The 19,796-nt window shown below is 41.6% G+C and overlaps 1 protein-coding gene across 1 annotated transcript in view; it reads left to right on the top strand.

The window, feature by feature from the left end:
- Nucleotides 1-19,796, top strand: part of zdhhc8b (zinc finger DHHC-type palmitoyltransferase 8b) — an 81,412-nt gene that overhangs the window by 58,990 nt on the left and 2,626 nt on the right. Inside the window, exons 2-10 of the mRNA XM_031300545.2 lie at nucleotides 2,426-2,547; nucleotides 7,790-7,947; nucleotides 9,836-10,008; nucleotides 11,544-11,646; nucleotides 12,162-12,253; nucleotides 15,323-15,455; nucleotides 16,853-16,958; nucleotides 18,222-18,328; nucleotides 18,696-19,762. Coding sequence (XP_031156405.1) covers nucleotides 2,426-2,547; nucleotides 7,790-7,947; nucleotides 9,836-10,008; nucleotides 11,544-11,646; nucleotides 12,162-12,253; nucleotides 15,323-15,455; nucleotides 16,853-16,958; nucleotides 18,222-18,328; nucleotides 18,696-19,762 — 2,061 coding nt within the window. The remainder of the gene's footprint in view (nucleotides 1-2,425; nucleotides 2,548-7,789; nucleotides 7,948-9,835; nucleotides 10,009-11,543; nucleotides 11,647-12,161; nucleotides 12,254-15,322; nucleotides 15,456-16,852; nucleotides 16,959-18,221; nucleotides 18,329-18,695; nucleotides 19,763-19,796) is intronic.

Here is a 19,796-nt window from a genome sequence, read left to right as displayed (position 1 = left end):
GACTTTCAATATGAATATTGTCTTTACACTTCTGCCGTGACAGTGTGCTGGGCGTGTGCAGGGGCTTTTGATCTGGAGTTTGAAATGCTGATTGGCTGCAGGGTGCCCGCTTCGTTACCTCTCCATGCAGCTCATATTTGCAGGCATTTTAATTACCACAGAGAACTCAGGCCTTTCTTCCACTTTGGCCAGTTAGGATTCAACCAGACTCATTACATTAATGCTACTGCACTTTTGGCAGCAAAAGCCTCTTCAGCTTTATAAACTTGATCCAAACGCTTTTTTTTTGACAAGATGGAGGCTTTTCTGCACCAGTTGTAGTATCATGGTTACACTAGCAAGTACAATGGCTTGTAAACTGTGCTGATAAGCCCTCTGTGGTTATTTGTTACTCCTACTCAATTAACCAGTGTCTGTGTCCCTAATCAGGCTTTTTCTGTCACATTTTCCTCCCACGCTGTCTGCTCCCAGACTCCTAAAATGGTTGCTGTTAGTCGCACTCCATTTTTTTTTTTCCTTCTCTTTGGCTCGACTGTATCACACTGTGGGCAAAAACACATGATCCTTAGACAGGGTAGTAAATTGGGATTTTGTAAGACTGTGGAGCTGCACGCTTATGCTTTTCTTTGATCAATTCTTTAAGCATTTGTACTTTGTCTACTTGCTGCCAAGCTGTGATGACAGAGCACAGTACTACTCACTACAGTCCTCTGCGTAAATGGAAATTCCACTGACAAGTTCTTTGAGGTTGTTATCTTGCAAAAGTAATGTGAAAAGAAATGCATGCAATCTATGAAAAATGTGCCACAAAATAAAATAAATAATAAAAAAGTGACACAACTTAAATGAACAAACTTTAAGTTTGTGACTCAGATGTCATTTTCAGTTTGATATGTAGTGTGGCTGACAGTATGCGTTCCTAATGAGAAGGACATCACAAACGGCATGTGATTTCCTGTTGATTGTCTAATGATAATAAATTGTATCTCTTCCTCCTAATGAGTTTATAATATGTTTGTAATACATCATTGTGGAATATTACAATGTGAGCTACATTTTCAGTTGAATGAAGTCAACTATAATTGGCTTCAGCATTGTCCCGCTATGGTGCAGTGATATCTTGGAAGAATGAATCAAGCCCACGCTAGGCCTCACAAAGCTGTGGACCAGTGCAGACTGGTTGTGTGAGAGGCCACCTCATCCCCGTTAGCGTTTCTCTATTCTCTGTTAGTACTCCCTCCACGTCACGGCTCTGAATAATTCAACAAAGCAAAAGAGGACTGGTGGAGCGCAAGAGGAGCTATGGATTGAAGATGATCTCAGGGCACGGGTATCAGGAAATTGCCTTTTCGACGTCAGAATAATCTGTAGAGGCATGCTTGAATGGTGTGTATCTATGAGGTGTACAGAAGTGGGCGTGGGTGTGTTAGTCATTATTATGCCAGGAAAGAGAGCTGGAAACGCAAGTGAAAGCGAGGGTCTCTCTTTGAAACACCTTTGTCCCTCTCTTGCAAGATACTTTATTCATTCATAAATTCTCTCTGTGAGTCTCTGACCTGCAGGATCTTTGCAGTGTGCCTAAACACATCTTCATTTTAACGGTGTTTCATCTCTTCAGAGACAAGAACTTGCTGAATGATAGTGCCTTAGGAGGTACACTGTCTTGACATTTGAGTCTGTGTGATTGAGCAGGGCTGTGGGTGTGATTCAGGTGTCTGTCTCCACAGTTGAATATTTCACAGCGCTGACTAAGTTATGACTTGCAGGCAGTGGAGAAGGTCATTCTTGACGCCAAGTGTTGGTGGAATTTAAAGGAGATGTTCCACTTCCGGGATTTCTCCGATGCTGCAGGAAATTCCGCCGGATGTCACTCTTTTTGGCTGGATGCCTGTCACCTTCCACTTTCTTTGTGTTGGCATTTTAAACTCTGGTGGATTTGTGAGGACTATGGTTAACTGCTCCTCAGATCTCTGCAGGGTAAATCCAGACAGCTAGCTAGACTATCTGTCCAATCGGAGTTTTCTTTTTTTTCTGAGATGAATCTTTTATTGGCACCTTCAGACATACAAAACAAAGACGATTGTTGTTATCGATTCAAGCTTGCTGCTTCAATATATTGTCTGTAGGTCACAGAATCTGGCATCCACTGTTTACCTTGCTCTAATTCACTCTTTGTAATCATTTTTCTATTTGTGATTACTGCTTTAATTAAGAACCAAGACTCATAATAATAGAATAAGAGTTTGAAAGAGTGCATTTGAATATGTCATGGTCAGGGAATCGTTGTTAATACTAAGACTAGAACAGAAAAGCACACCTATGATAAAAATGTGATGGTGTTTAAATGTGTGTGACTATAAGTGCCACATGATAGATTTAGAATTAAAATCCTAATCTCTGTCCCTTTTTAAATGTGTGCATCTAGGTGCCCCTGGTTGACAAAGGTGATCTCTCCCGCTGTGCCCCTCTACAATGGCCTGGTCTTCCTCTTCGTCTTGGCCAACTTCAGCTTGGCAACCTTCATGGACCCTGGTGTTTACCCCAGAGGTTTGTATGCATGCCTGTCAGTGTGCAAATAAGTTTAAGTTTGGTGACACTAAATCATCTGACACAACATCTAAACACTAAATCATCTCACACAACATCTCTTCCGACTGCACCTTGGCTAAGATGATGGTTATAAAAAAAAATGCACTTACATGTGGCTTATTTGAAGCTAATGTACTTCTATGTGATTCTTGCTGTTCTGAGTTTGTACCTACCTTCATGGTTGAATGCACTTATTGGTAGTCGCTTTGGATCAAAGTGTCAGCTAAATGAAATGTAATGTGATGGTGCAAATGCTGTTCCTATATCTTACAGATACAGATATACAGAATTCTGGGGGGGAAAAAACTGTAATACCTGCAATATTTATCTTGACAGCTAAAAATAATAGTATCTGTCATAACGTATGTGCACACAAGTTTGAGTAATGTTTCCTCCCTGTTGAGTCGTCATGTAGAGGGTACACCTTTAATAGCACCAGATTTATCAGAGCAGCGATGCTACCCAACGTCTCAGGACTCTATTATCCGCTTTACAGCTCGTAACAGTCAACACGCCCCACACGCAGTATCTCTCGGCCTGTCAAACAAGCTGCACTGACTTATGCTCCTGATGGAGGCCTCTTGACCTTAGTGCTATCTCTGGGTTAAGTAATGATGATTGAATTCATCCTCGGGGATGTTTGTTATTTGCTTGTAAATGATAAGCACCTGTCTTCCACCTGCCCATAAAGGTGTAATAATCATTAGGTTGTATAAAGCGCAGGTAATCTAGTTCCCTAGAGGTGACAGTGGCCTTGCTGGGTTTTTTAGACCACTGAGGGAGAGGGAGCTTTCTAAGCTCTTTGTGTTATATCTCACAGGCAGCAAACCACCTGTAAAGTTTGAATACAAAAAAAAGAAGAACTGACCTAGCCGTTAAATGGCATCTGCTTAGAAAATCACCCCCGTCATTTAGATTGTAAAAGTGAGAATGAAAGGTTGGTGTGTATTAAGGATTTTTCCCCCCATTAAGGTCATTGATGCATGACGTGGACATTTATTATAATTTTCCTTTTGGGGGAAACTGCAAAATGAGGTAATGGACAGATGAGAGAGATGGCTGTGGCTAATAAGGCTGCACAGTTACAAGCATCTGGGTGCCATTGCAAATTGCAGAACTCAGTAAGCGACATTTTCAGTTTCCCTGCTGGTTAAAAGGTGTATCATTGACCTTATGCAGGATCTAAAGGCCTCTCCGCATTAGCAATTAAGTTTTTCATAGAATGCGTGTATTTCTTTTCATTTTCCTATCATAAGTGGAGTGGGATTTTTGCTTGTCTATGTAACATAAAGTAGGCTAGCACTGTCACCCACTGTGGTGTGGGAATCCAGTGATATAGTATATATATATAAAATATATGATGTTGCAGTTATAGTCATTGTCAGTGGTGGAATGTCCTTTGTGGTGGTGGAAGTCTTTTCTTTTCATGCCACTTTCTACTTCCAATCCGCAACATCTCAGAGAGAAATATTGTACTTTTTACTCCACTACATTCATCTGTTACAGCTTTAGTTACTACTTAATTTAAATTAAGATTGTTGCACACAAAATACGTTGTTTTATTATAGATGAACCTACCCAACAATATAACGGCCTGCAAGTCCAGCTGAAATGATTAGCTGAGTAAACACTTAGTTGATTGACAGAACAGTTTGGATCGTTTCCAGTCTCTAAAATGCGAGTTTTTTTGTTAACACTTTACTTGAAGGTATCTACATAAGAGTGACATAACAGTGTCATGAACACATGACACTGTTATGACACAGTCATGAACACATGAACCCTAACCCTAACCCTAACCCTAACCATAACTTGTCATGACCAAAACCGATTTTAAAGAACAAGCATTATGTCATAAATGTTCATGACTTGTTTATAATGTTTATGACACGTTCATGACAGTGTCATGTCACTCTTATGTAGATACCTTCAAGTAAAGTGTAACCGGGTTTTTTTTTTTGGCATTGAGTACTTTTACTTTTAATACATGAAGTACATTTTCCTGATGCTACTTACATACTTTTACTCAAGTAACATTTTCAATGCAGGACTTTCATTTGTAACAGAGTATTTTTTACAGTGTGGTATTTTTACTTTTAAGGATCTGAATACTTCTTCCACCACTGGTCATTGTACAGCTGTAGCTGTAAGACACTGAACCCTATACTGTGTGTTACCCTAGGCAACAGCTACAGTACATATTAGCAGTGTACATATAAAAACTGTGTGGATGAGTGCTCATTTTATTACTTATAGGTCAATGATTTGATCCCCTTTAATAACCATCCATCCTGCCCAAGTGTCATCACACCCTCGCTCAGTGTGAGTTGCCCACTTCATATAGATACACAGTTTACCCTTTCATAAGGGATCATTCTACATTCTGTCCTACACTGTTCTCTTTTGTACTACCACCATTGCACACAATCTACCTTAGCACCTTTAACACTTTAAAGTTCTGTGAGTGATTTTTATAACGCTTTAATTTTCTGTGAGTGATTTTTATGTATGTGAGATATATGTGTGTATGTGTTTGTTGTGTTATGGTTGTCTAAGCTACTGGATGCCTAAAATTTCCCTTGGGATGAATAAACTATCTATCTATCTATCTATCTATCTATCTATCTATCTATCTATCTATCTATCTATCTATCTATCATTCACTTGTGATCAATGGAAAACACTTGTGCATGTACGCTCAGACCCGGGGTTATTACAGTTAACTAAAACTAAAAAGACAATAAGCAGTGACAAATATTTTTAGTAAACTGAAACTAAATTAAAACTAAAACCTTCGAGAAAAACTGAACTGAAACTATATTACCAGGTTTAAAAAACGGAGACAAATAAAATAAAAATGAACATAAATCATTTCAGTTTTAGATTTTTTTTTAGCTATAATATATCGCTACTGAAAAAAAAGGGACCACATGAATTTCTTTTGTGACACTGACCCACAGAAACGTGACGGACTTGACATGAGATGGCACTGTGCCGTAATCAGACTTGCTTCGCATCAGACTCTAAACTAGTGCAAAGATTAAACATTAAACATCATGGCTATTCTCCAACCAGGTATTTTGTATGTAAATGTAGTTACATACTTACTACTGAGACATTATTCCTGACTCTAACAAAAACTACTGTAAAACTAACAAAGACACTCTGAAAACTAACAAAATAAGAGGAAATAAAGACTTCAAAAAACTATTATAACCTTGGTGCACACACACACACACACACACACACACACACACACAAACACACGTAACGATGCTGTGGTGGGTAATACTTTCAGTAGAATTTCTCCTGCTTGTATTGTCCTCAGAATCCTTCTTAATTTCAAAGAAAATGAAGTATAACAACCTCAGATGTCAATAATATTCCACCTGATCTTCGTGCAAGCAATTGTTTTATCGGGGCAGGTGTCAATGATTTCAATTCTACTAGAAGATTACTGCCATCTAACACAAATGGTGATAACAGGATTAAGCCTAAAATGTATTGGACGATAAAGATGTAAGTATCTCACTCTTCTGTGCTAAAGATAATCATTTTAATTTTAGGCAAGAACTGAGTGTAACTGAACCAAACTGTTCAAATCAGCAGGGGAAAAAGGACCCAAACGCAGAGAGAGACAGGCAGGCAGGAGCAGCGTTGAAACTCAAAGATTTATTTCCTCCAAAAAACAAAAACAAATCTATGGAGTCCTGTGAGCTGCAGGCAAAAACCAATACCGGGGAGAAAAAGGAGACACGGGAAACTGACTGACGCGGACACACACAAACTGACACAAGGGATACAAAACGATCTGACAAGAGACAAAGGGAACACAGGGGTTAAATACATGAGGTAATGAACAAATGAGGGACAGGTGACACGAAAGGTGAAACACATCAGGGCGGGTCAGGACAATCAACAACAAACAATCAAGGCGGGAACACAAAAAGTAAAACTAGACATGACAGGACAGAAAACAGACTATCAAAATAAAACAGGAAACAGGAACCACCGACAAAAACCTGAAATCAACTAAACACAGAAACTTGACAACACAGAACACAGAAATTAACCAAAAAATACACAATAAACCAGGAGATAACTAAACAGAAATATACAGAATATACAAACACAGGGAACATGCACAAATAAACAATAAAGACGACAGAAATGAACAAACTGGTAACAGAAATATCCCTAAACTGTAACACAAACTGAATGTTATTTTTGAAGTGTACATGTACATTGTAAGAAATAGGCCACTGCGTTGTGCGTGGAGCATTTGTAGAGAAGAAGCTGTCAGGGGAGAAGTGAGCGTAACTGCTGTTTGTTTCTGTTGGTTTGGCAGGCGGTTCACCTTTAAAATCTATTTGAAGACACTTGAGCAGCCATAATAACAGAGCAATCTCTGCTTATGGAACTGGTTATTTCTGTTCTCTAACTTTTGTTTCTCTCTTGTTTTCTCTTTCGCTGCTTTTTCTCGTGTGTGTGTGTGTGTGTGTGTGTGTGTGTGTGTGTGTGTGTCTACCTGGATCTCCCTGCAGTTATTATTGTACTGTGAAATTATTTTCTCAGGTCGGAGCTCCGTGTAGATGCTTTGAAAGTGCCCTTTGATCAGCTGAAGATATTTTATTTTCCACTGCAGCTCCAAAGCAAAAAGCTTTGAGTCACAGGAAAGTGGCACCATGTACAAAGCTTCTCATTAACAGTTTGATTGACTGCAGAGTCGCACCAAGGCTGGTGGGAAAAGCCACTTGTAGTCTTATACTTTACTTTACAGATTATGGGTGCAGTTACATGTCTAAACTACGCCCTATAGCTGTAATTCCCATTCAATTCTTTTTTTGAAAAACTTCCATTCTGATAATGTATAAACCAAACCGCTTCTGTTATACATGCGTCACAGTGTGCTTGTTAATCAGTCTTAATGCTAAAAGCAGAATGAATAGGTCACGTCTATAAAAATGTGCATTTCTCTCAGTGTTTGCTCTCTCTGCAGACAGCTAACAGCGGGGGTGAGCTTCATTTAAGGTGCTCCCCTGTTGTCTCTGTCAAATGGAATCATAAATCAAAACTATGCTTTGCTCTGTGTTTGGGTTTGTTTTTCTCACACTCCACCATATGCATATGTGCCTTGTTAATGTGTCTGTGTGTGTGTGTGTGTGTGTATGTGTGTGTGTGTGTGTGTGTTTCCCCACAGCGGACGAGGATGAGGACAAGGACGATGATTTCCGAGCGCCGCTCTACAAGAACGTGGAGATCAAGGGCATTCAGGTCCGGATGAAGTGGTGCGCCACCTGTCACTTCTACAGGCCGCCTCGCTGCTCGCACTGTAGCGTCTGTGACAACTGTGTGGAGGTGTGTATGTATGTATGTATGTGTGTGAATACTAATGTTCAAACAGAGAGACTGTATGTTCAGCATACATACAGGCACTGAAATCTAAATATGCATCTTTTAGACCGATAGATTAGCTTTTTATCAACAATCTGACGCTGTTCTGTTAGCATTTGACATGTTTGAAATGTTATCAGATGCAGTTTGTATGTACAGAGTACATATGTTTGTAGCTTAAATTCATTCAGAAGGCTTCCCTATCCTGCCAAGTATTAAAATCTGAGACAAATGCTGAATATATATAAATAATTTCTAAATATCTGTGTTTTTTGGCAAAAGAAGAAAACCTCATTAAAATCATAATTACCGGCGCTTTTGGCAGCTTCAACCATAATATACTGTTATAAGTATTAGCTCTCAAATTCTTACTTTGGCCTTACAAATACACACACACACACACACACACACACACACACGCACACACATCAGGACATTAACACACACCTACACACAGGGTGCAGAATGGATTCCTCCCTGTGTTTGACTTTTTGAGTGTTTTTAAGAACCTGGTTAAGAATTTAATGAGGATGTGAATTATTATTCACACATCAACTGATGAAAGTAGGGCAACCGGAAAATCTCAGATGCCACCCTTAATCAGTAGGCCGTATTGGATATTTATTGGAGTTAAAGATCCCATATTCTGTTCATTTTCAGGTTCATACTTGTGTTTTGGGTTTCTACTAGTCTCTGCACTGTCATTGCCGCCGGAGAATAACCGTAACAGCACTGTCTACACACTTTCTACATATATACAGTATAGTTGTGACATCACAACTTGTTTTAAGGCACCGTTTCTGAATACAGGCTGTGTGCATTTCTCTGTGGATTGAGTGTTTTGATACTTTCACAGTTTTATATAGCACCTTGACTTGCTTTATAATCAAAAAATAACATGGAAATCTCACTTTTTACAACATGGGACCTTTAGACTTAGAAAACTTTAATGTCCCCGAGAGGCAATTTGTTGTACAGTACAGGCATATTGACACATAATCCACAACACAAACATTGAACCAGAAATCTACAGCACTATTTATCTAACACATAACATACACACATCAATAAATAGAATACAGTAAAAAGGAGTATGTTGCACTTCCTAAAAGGCCTAATGTCATAAATAAATGAAACTACTGCACAGTACTTCACATACGTATATTCCTCCTCCAGTCATCCCCCTCCCCACATCTAATTTATTTGTCTTCCCCAATGTATTCCTATGGGTGATTTTTGAATGTCCATACCAGCATACAATACAATAGGAGAGAATACTCTCGATAAAGGACTTGTAAAAAAGAGTCAGAATTTTGTTATCAAAATTAAAATAATTAAGTTTCCTAAAAAAAACAAGCGTTGTTGGCCCTTTTTAACAACGGCCTCAGCACACTGATCCCAGGATAATTTATGGTCAATGATAAGACTGAGATATTTGTACTCCGTCACCATCTCTATCTCCTCTCCTCTTATCAGAGTCGGAGTGGGTGAGGGAGCCCCACGTCTAAAATCAAAGACCAGCTCTTTGGTCTTGGACGTATTCAAATGCAACTGGGAGGTTTTCACACTAGTCAGCAAATTGGACCAGAGCAGGTTTTTCTCCCATCTCGGAATGCTTATAGGACTGGCCAGACCCTCCTCTGCAGCGCTGTGGAGGAAGGTCTAGCAAAGCGAGACTACCCTTCACCTAAACCAAAAACATTTTGTTGCCTGATTTGGTTTGCCTTATTAGTCAAGGGATTTAAACTAATCCCTTCCCAGTGATAAGATGAAGCATAAGTCATATAATATAAGGCCTTATGGATAACTTACGTAGACTATAGAGGTGTAACTCCCTGTCCCTCTCCCTCAGGACTTCGACCACCACTGTCCCTGGGTGAACAACTGCATTGGTCGGAGGAACTACCGCTACTTCTTCCTCTTCTTGCTGTCGTTGAGCATCCACATGGTGGGAGTTTTCTCCTTCGGCCTCATCTTCGTCCTCCACCACCGAGATAGACTGGCAGCCCTGCACACCACTGTCACGTATCCTTTCACTGCTGGAAATTTCACTGCTAAGCCTGCTAATTGTTTTAAAGTGCTCATATTATGCTTTTTTGGCTTTTCCCTTTTTTGTGCATGTTAAAGGTTTACAAAGTGAAAAAGCCCAAAGTCCACCCAAAGGGACTTACTCCAACAGAAAACACTGTTCACAAACTGCTCCAAACAGCTCTATTGTAGTCCAGCCTTTACTTCAGAGACAAACGTGGTCACTTTGTAACACACGTTATAATGCTCACCTAGCTGCTAGCATGGCACGCCCTCATACTCTGCTTCTGACTGGCTAGTAGTCCTTACCTAGCTACTGTCAGGGCACGCCCTCATACTCTGCTTCTGACTGGCTAGTAGTCCTTACCTAGGTACTGTCAGGGCACGCCCTCATACTCTGCTTCTGACTGGCTAGTAGTCCTTACCTAGCTACTGTCAGGGCACGCCCTCATACTCTGCTTCTGACTGGCTAGTAGTCCTTACCTAGCTACTGTCAGGGCACGCCCTCATACTCTGCTTCTGATTGGCTAGTAGTCCTTACCTAGGTACTGTCAGGGCACGCCCTCATACTCTGCTTCTGACTGGCTAGTAGTCATTACCTAGCTACTGTCAGGGCACGCCCTCATACTCTGCTTCTGACTGGCTAGTAGTCCTTACCTAGGTACTGTCAGGGCACGCCCTCATACTCTGCTTCTGACTGGCTAGTAGTCCTTACCTAGCTACTGTCAGGGCACGCCCTCATACTCTGCTTCTGACTGGCTAGTAGTCCTTACCTAGCTACTGTCAGGGCACGCCCTCATACTCTGCTTCTGACTGGCTAGTAGTCCTTACCTAGGTACTGAGCATGTGTGACTCCCAACAAAGATGGAACAGAAGTGAGATGTCTCACTCTGTAGCTAAAACAGAGAGCTCAACACACAGGGTGAAAAGAGGAGCTGCAGCAATGTGCAGTACAACAAAAATATGGTGTTTTCTGAAAATTAAACCATGTAAACCTATTCTGATATAACCTCTAAATATAATTATGAACCTGAAAATGAGCATAATATGAGCACTTTAAGTAGACAATTTGGTCGGTTGTTTATTCAATTTTAGAGCTGCAAAGGATTCATCGATTAGTTGTCAACTATTAAATTAATCGGCAACTATTTTTAGGTACTCCATTTGTCATCATTTTTCATTAAAAAACAATTCTCACAATTCTCTGATTTCAGCTTCTTAAATGTGAATATTTTCTTCACTTGTCTACAACAGTTAACTGAATATCTTTGAGTTATGGACAAAATTAGACATTAGAGGATGTCATCTTGGTCTTTGGAAAACAGTGATTGAAACTTTTCACAATTTTCTGGCATTCTCCAAACAACTAATCGCTTAATTGAGAAAATAATCGACAGATTAATTGACTATTAAAATAATCGTTAATTGCAGCCCTGTTTTATTTTGCTGAATAATAGAAGGAGTGAATGGAGATCTGGCCGTGTTCTTGTGATCCTGTACTGTCGTTGTTAATCTTTAACGTTTGTGTCCAGTCTGGTGGTGATGTGTATAGCGGGCCTTTTCTTTATTCCAGTCATGGGACTCACAGGTTTCCATATGGTGCTTGTTGCCCGAGGGCGAACAACCAATGAACAGGTGAGTGCAGGAGCTGCTGACGTGCTTGTTCTGACTCTCACACAAAATATATTCGCCTTTTAATTACGCAGCGAAAATCAATGGAGCTGTGCCGCTCTGCTTCACACAGACTCAGGCATTCATGACTGGATGTGAAATGACTGTTGGCAGCCGTGCTTACTTTAGGGACCCTTTGAAATAGTTGTAAAAATCTTGACAAGCAAACCTCTGGTTACCACAGTGCATTACTGGCACATACGGTTGAAAAATACAGTCCAGTTAGAGTGTGGGCAGAAATACTTTTACATTAATAAAGATAGTAAAGACAGGCAGAAAAAGAAACAACAAAAATGCTAATGAACAGCCCATACACAGTAATTATGTGGTGCTTCAACAAAATGAATCACCTTCTTTGTATTCAAGCACTGGACCTCTGTGTGTACAGGTACGTGTGTGTGTGTGTGTGTGTGTGTGTGTGTGTGTGCACTGTGGCCTTCCTTTGCTGCCGACTCTTAACAAGGCGTTGTGTTCCTCAGGTGACGGGCAAGTTTCGTGGAGGAGTAAATCCCTTCACCAGGGGTTGCTGTGGCAACGTGGAGTATGTCTTATGTAGTCCCCTGGCACCTAGGTAAGATGCTTTGTTATGCTGCATGTGTGTGTGGGTACACAGTAGATGCTTTTTAGGGTTTGTTTTCTATCAGTAGCCTACACATTTTAATGAATAGTGCTGTATTTATGTACTTGAGAGAATGTGTTTGTGTATGGTTATGCATGTCAAGGTTCTTTATTTGTTATGTGCACAGCGATAACAGAAGTAGTCGTTGGCCTCATGCACCTCCAACTATGCTCATTAAATAACTAAAAAAAAACACAAAACACAAGTAAGTAAAAACAAAATCTGAATCTGAGACAAAAAGAAAACAAATAGTGTAAGTTAAGATATAAGGTGTAGTATAATTATATAATAAATAGGGATGTAACGATTCAATACTATTCACAATTTTAAGTTCATGATACGATTTTCTCACGATTTATTTAACAGAATGAGTTGCAGACAACTGACTGAAACACATTCCTTCATTTATATAAACTGTGCAAAACAGCAGACGTGTCCTCTTATCAAATGTGCAACTGAAATTTTATTTTATCTTAAAAATTGTATTCATCTATCTATAAATTGCAGGAACATCTGTGTGTGTGTGTGTGTGTGTGTGTGTGTGTGTGTGTGTAAGTTATGCGCATATCTCTCGAACCGTTAGTCCAATGGATTTCAAACTTGACAGGTGTCTTGCTACGGGCACGAGGTGCCAATTTTGATGTTGTTTGGATTAGAAATCCAAAAGATATTGTTAAATATATATTGGTAAAAGAAGCACACATTGGCTTTTGCCGCTCTAGCTTCTGGCCACTCCCCCTCTCACACTGCACACTGACTGAGCACAGCGCAGGACCAGAGCACTCAAACACACCAAACCAACAATTACTAAAAACACACACAAAAACACCTTTTGCACGGGCACTGCACTAGTTTATTTAATTTTTAGATTATTTGTTGGGCTTTTTTGGCCTTTATTCGATTGGACAGCTGAAGACAGGAAAGGGGGGAGACAAAGGGGGATGACATGCAGCAAAGGGCCGGTTGGAATCAACCCGGGCCGCTGTGGTAAGGACTGAGCCTTAGTACATGGGGCACGCGCACAACCAGGTGAGCTACCAGGGTGCCCCAAATAACAAATCCCACATCAAAACAATTCAATTAAATCTCTTCAAATAAATGTAGGAACATGTAGTGTCGTCTGAAGTCAAGTGAAATCAAAAGAACATTAAGCCCTAGGCCGTTTAAAAAATGCATCGCGATTCAACTCAACCGGTTGTAATCTTTACACATTTTTATTGATTTTAACCGATTCACCATGCATCGTTACATCCCTAATAATAAATGAATTTGTGTAATCAGTATTGCAATGACTAAGACTGAATGTAACAAGGAATGTAGTAATGTATGCATAATGATATAATATAATACAATATAATATGATACAGTATATATACAGAGGTTCAAACATTTCTTAAGTAAAATGTATATTGCATATGCATGTGTACTGGGGTTATGGCCCATCAAAGCCTGTAGCATCCAAGCCTTAGTACCACTGCAGCACCATGTAACTTGAAATAATAACACACACATACCTTGTGGGAGGTGTGTATTGCCTGAAAGCAGCCAGCAACCCTGGGGGAAGGCAGATGGCTGAGAGAATTGAATCACTCTGTAGAACAACAGTTAATGAGAAACAGAGCACAGAGCTAGTCAACATTGCATTGCAGCATTGCTAAAAGCCCCAACACCAGTTTTACAACCTATAGGGATGAGTTCCATTCCATAAAAATCAACAGTGTGACTGCAGAGAGAACACATCAGGTGGGGGTGAAACGCTGTGTTACAAGCATCTGCCGTTAGGTTGTTGCACAGTGCCTAGTGGAAGGTTTTGGATTTACTGAGCCATTGACTCAAAGCATGCTGGCCCAGACTGTTAAGTCACATTCATTTAGCAGCATTGTTTTTTTTTTAATGTAGGGTTTAATTACTTGAAATCTGTAAAGACTGCTTGAAAAATAAACCACAGGTTTTACTCCCCAAGCTTCCATCCACTCCATTAAATACTAAAGAAATTACACTGACAGCCCGAAATAAAATAAAAAACCCTGTAAGACTCACTTAAATGCTTACATTTTCTGTCAGGACGTTGTGTTTGAAACGTCTGTTTTTGTAACTAGCCAAATGGGAATACTCAAAGTGATTCACTAATTTCAACTTTGTACTCTGCCCTGTATATCTCAGGAAGGCCAACATGGGTTGATAGTGGAGTATAAAGTGCAGTATATCAAGTTGGAGAGGAGTACTGAAATAACATTAGTAATGTTAACTGTTTTTGTGTACATTTCCATATGTTTTATTTGTCGATGTACATACATATACAGTACATAAATCAGGTCATTTATCTGTATATTTATTCAGAAATAATTTATTGATTCGGTATTGAGCTCCATATAGTACTGAGTGTCAAACAGATCACTGTTGTAAGAGTTCAAGTCTCACTTTCTGCACGTAAACACAGAGCATTTCTTCTCTAGAAATAAAGATTACATTCTAAAGATTCAGGGTGCAGTGAGGCTAGAATAAGAAGAGCTTTCTGAAACATGAATTCAGTTTGTAGCAAATGTTTTCTCTACTGTGCAGTAGTCAAGAAGACAAAGCTAGTGCCCCCCTCCTTTGCATGTGTGGTGTATACTTTGATGTGAAATACTGTAATAATACATTGTGTGCTGGTTACAGAGTTGCAAACTTGTCATCCTGGTTTGTGTATCACTAAACATTTCAAATGTAAATGGCAACGCTGACTGACAAACTATACAAACAAATTATAAATTGGGAAAGTACTGCGGCGATAAAGAATGTGTTTTCATGTCTGCTGTCCTTTTTTTTTAAGATTATTTTTTTGGGGCATTTTAGGCCTTCATTTGTATAGGACAGCTTAGACTTGAAAGGGGAGAGAGAGGGGGAATGACATGCAGCAAAGGGCCGCAGGTTGGAGTTGAACCCGCGGCCGCTGCGTTGAGGAGTAAACCTCTACACATGGGTGCCCGCTCTACCAGGTGAGCTAACCAGGCGCCCAACTGCTGTCCTTTTTTTATGCAGGTACACGTCGGACCCCAGGAAAAAGCCCAATGTCAAAATTCAGCCCCCATTTATCAGACCTGACCTGTCGGAGAGGCAAATCACCATCATGATCAGCGACAACGGCATCCACAGCACCATCATCAGCTCCAAGGTGGGTTTTTCCACAGTCACTACAAAGCTTTTTTTTCCTGTTATTTCCCTGTTACGCCTTCTTCTGCAGGGGTGTAACCATTTTCTCTTTCTTTATTCCCATAGTTTCATGTCACATTCCAATGTTCTATTTAAATACTGAGGCTCATACTTAAGGCAGCATATAAAAGGATACAGTAGCTCACTAAAGTCAGATATATTTCCTTGTTCTAAAGCAGAATATTATTAGACACTTGACGTCAATGCCAAGTGACTCCCAGATAAGGGGGGGGGGGTAAATGTGACTATTTTTGACCCCAAAGGGATATACTATGTCTATATGGAGGGTTTTAAAGACAAATATGCCACCAAAAATTAAAATTAAACAATGTAAACAATGTAGAGGCCATAGCCATTGGTTTCAATTCATATTGAAAATTTTCATTTATTTTGAAAATCAACTTGCAGAGAATTGGAAATTGTTTGTAGGTTATTCGTGGTCCTTTAAGGAGGCATAGCAGATTTTGTTTGTACCTGTTAAATACATAATCTCATCAGCTTTAAGCACAAAGAGGGGCTCCAGTGAATAAAGCGCCCTAATCCCTTTAATGGTAACCCTTTAGATTCAATTATTTTCTGATGTTCAGGTTTGGTCAGTGACAGCTTTTCTGCAAACTGAGAAATTCAGTGAGTGAAATAGAAAGTTGGGGATCTCCAACAATTTTACACATCAAAGGTCTTGGGGAGGACTACTGCATATGTCAAAAAGCTGTATAAATACTTTACTGGTTCCAGAGGGAGCTGCATGAAGTCTGATAAATTGCCTCATTGACTGAAGACTACATGAAAAATGTAAAAACAAATCTTGGGGTGTGGAGTTAGAAAGCAGTGAGCTTACCAGACCTCTGTAGCCCGCTCCTCGAACTCTGCTTGAGGCAAGTGGCTCGAGGCTACATTAGCTGCTACTAGCATAACACACCCAAATCACTGAATTAACTGTTGGCAGACGAGTTGCATTGTGGATAATGTAGGCGTCAGGTTTTGGCAAGGAAGAAGACTGTGTGAATAAAAGAAATTGCTGTTTCTGCTGCATGGATTTTAGTTTTACACCATGTGCAATGCTAAATAAGTTGAGTACTCCTTTTTTTTTTAACCAATTAATGAGCTATTGAGAAAAAAAACCCTAATCCAACACTGAGATCATTTCATCATTTCCACTCCATTACCCACAAGAGAAAAAAGAAAAATGAAGCTCAAGTAGAGCATCTGCCTAGTGCAGCTTAGCTACCCTACAACCGTCTGTGAGAGTTGGTGCATCCCTAGCTCCAACACATGCTCTTCTCTATTTCATCTGCTGTTCCTCCACCTGTTCTGGATGCTTGTAACACCCTGCTCCCCACCCTGCTCCCCTCCCTGCAGTCCAAAAGCAGCCTGGACGGCTTGGACGAGAAAGAAACCCAGCCGCCGCTGCCGCCTAAAGCTGACAGGTACAACCAGCTGAAGAGCCAGGTGGCATCCAGCGAAGGTAAGAAACATGGGAACAGAGCGCCCCTGTGTTCACCAACAACTCCCTCCCTCTCTCTCCTGTCAGTCATCATCAATCCCATTTCCATTTCCTGTCAGGGTGGGTGTCAAACAGCAATTACCCAAACTCCACTCTGTACATCACCAGTGTCCCAGTGTGTGACTTGCCTCTAGTTTAGCGTGATAAATGCCTGTCCCAGTGGCAGGTCAATGGCCTTTTTTTTTTTATGCCGGGCCTGAGAATAGGCGTGATTTGTAGCGAGGAGGCAAGTCCTGTTCAGTGAATCAGCATCTGATTTGTGGTACGATTGGGAGATTTCAGAGAGAATCATTGCAAAACGAATGGCCAGCTTTTTTTGTGGTGGCGTGTAGCAATAGAGCTCTGACACATGGAAGGATGGGAGAGGAATATGGTCTAGAATCAGGACTAATTAAAAAATGACTGACTGCCTTTGGAAGCCATCTGTGTACATTAGGAACTGTGACATATCCTATTGTGGTGGTGGGTTTACAGCTAGGGGTGTTAATCAGTGGTGGGAATGTGTTCTTTATACTGTTGCATTCAATAGTATGAAGTGTCAATAATAGTGTGAACATACAGGTTCCCTCTCTAGAGCATCTGGTGCATTATATCAGGGAGGGAACGCTCTCTGCTCTTTCATGGAGCACTATCACTGCCTGGTGGTACTTCAAAGTACTGCAGCCGATCTAAATGGATTGCCTCCTTTTTTTTAAAAAAGCAAATTAGAATTTGTGGAAGAGTTCTTTGCATATCCCATGTAGTGTGATTTTTGCAAGAATCTGTACCAAACAAATATGTTTTCCTTTAGTCTATAGGATAGGATTCGTAGGCCCAGGATGTCTCTGCAGCACCACAGTAATTCAGAATGGTTAGACACATATTTTGCCTTTAACAAATATTGCCCCCCCCCCCACGATTTGGATATTGCACTAGTCCATATTGCGATTTCGATAAAATTGCGATTAATTGTGCAGCCCTAGACTCAAATGTGTTGCATATCAGTCACAGAACGGGCTCTTACCGTCTGACTGCCCAGCCACTCCAATTTATTTTCATTCTGTAGGAATGGTGATGGTGTGTGTTTCAAGATATCAATCCCTACAGCCTCTTTACTCTGATAATAGAATTCTGCTCTGAGGCCTTGTCTTGTCTCCCAGAACTGGCTTTGTGAGTTTGTATAATTGTGTGGTTTCTATTACCTGCAGTGTTAACTCTGGTCTTCTTTCTGTGTGTGTGATGTAGATAGTTCTCTTCCTGGTAAGACCCACCCTTCCACTCCAGCCATGTACAAATACAGACCGTCGTTTGGCACCATACCTAAAGTCCACTACCACACAGCTGGAGAGAAGGTAAGACATGATTTGTTTGGCACTTATGTTTGAGGTACATACTTAATGTAGTATCGTTATTATGGTGCTATGATTAGTAGCTCCGCCCTAATAGCCAAGGGTTTATTGCGGTAGATGCTAAATCTGTTAGACTGGTTGACGTAGTTAGGTTTAGGCATGAGGAGTGGGGATTGGTTAGGGTTAGGGTAAGAATACCAGGGTAAACCAATCAGAGGCAGAATAAGGCGGGCCATGAGGCACGTCGTTTGACATCGACACGTCTAGCTCTAGTATCTACTATTTATTGCATGTTTCAAAAGTTGCAGTAGCAAAAGGAACTTCAATCACATTTCCACTAAGTTTTGACGTTGTGCTGTTTGCTCCTCAGATTATCATGCCAGATGAGCGGAAGACCTCAGCCATCTTGGAAGAGGGTGTCCGTGGTCATGACTACCGCTCTGAGCCAAACCTGGACCTGCCGGAGTACACCAACGCTCCCCTCCACCGCACCTTCCAGTCCTCTCCCCACCAGCTGGACTCTGACCCCGTCAACTCCCGCTCTCTCAGCCTGAAGCAGGGGCACCGCCGGCCGGAGAAGGGCCAGCTCCCAGCCCTGCAGCCGCAGGCAGTCACCTCCACCCCGTACAAGAGCGTCTTCTCGCCCAACACGCTCTCCAACCGTAATGGCAGCTTGTCTTATGACAGCCTGCTCAATCCCAGCATCTCCCCAGCCACTGCCAGTGAGTGCATGGCCCACCGTGGTATGCCCTCCGTGGGGTTCCACTCACCCTACCTGCCCACCAAAATGTGCCACATCCGAGAACCTGAAATGCAGAGGCACCAGGTCGCCACCACCTTCAGTCCAGTGATGCCACCCAGGGGGGTGGGCAGGCAATCCCCTCACCTAAAGGACAGGGACCCATCCCCGGTGCGCTACGACAACCTCTCCCAGACCATCATGGCCTCCATCCAGGAGCGAAAGGAGATGGAGGAGAGGGAGAAACGGCAGATAGTGCATGGGCGCTCCCAGACCCATATCTATGCTCAGGACTCTGGTGTGTTCGATGGGGGCTATGGCCTACCCCCCAATGCTTGTTACCCAGATGGGCCTCGAGGCCCTGGCTCCAGAGGCCCAACACCCCCGGCCTATGGAGGCTCCAGGGACAACCTCATGGGGGTCGGGCTGGTGAGCTATGGGCAACGAACCCCTGTGCTGCGTCATGCCGGCTCCACACTGGGTCGTGCCCCTAGGACTTCATCCACCTCCCTGCACACAGATCACAGTAGCAGCAACAGCAGCCAGAGCAGGGCCACTTGCCCCGAGGGCCTCTATCGTTCCCCGGCCCACCAGCCCCACTCCCCTGCCATGCCCCGATCCCCCTCCTACTCCCACCAGAAACTCTCCTACATCAGTGCTCTTGAGAGGACAGACGCGCCTCGTCTAGGGGGCCCAAGGTATGAATCCTAACGCTCCCCCTGTGGGAATGCA

This window comes from Sander lucioperca, chromosome 2 (genome assembly GCF_008315115.2).
Source record: "Sander lucioperca isolate FBNREF2018 chromosome 2, SLUC_FBN_1.2, whole genome shotgun sequence".
NCBI classification, from domain to species: Eukaryota; Metazoa; Chordata; class Actinopteri; order Perciformes; family Percidae; genus Sander; species Sander lucioperca.
This window is presented reverse-complemented; position numbering and strand designations above follow the sequence as displayed.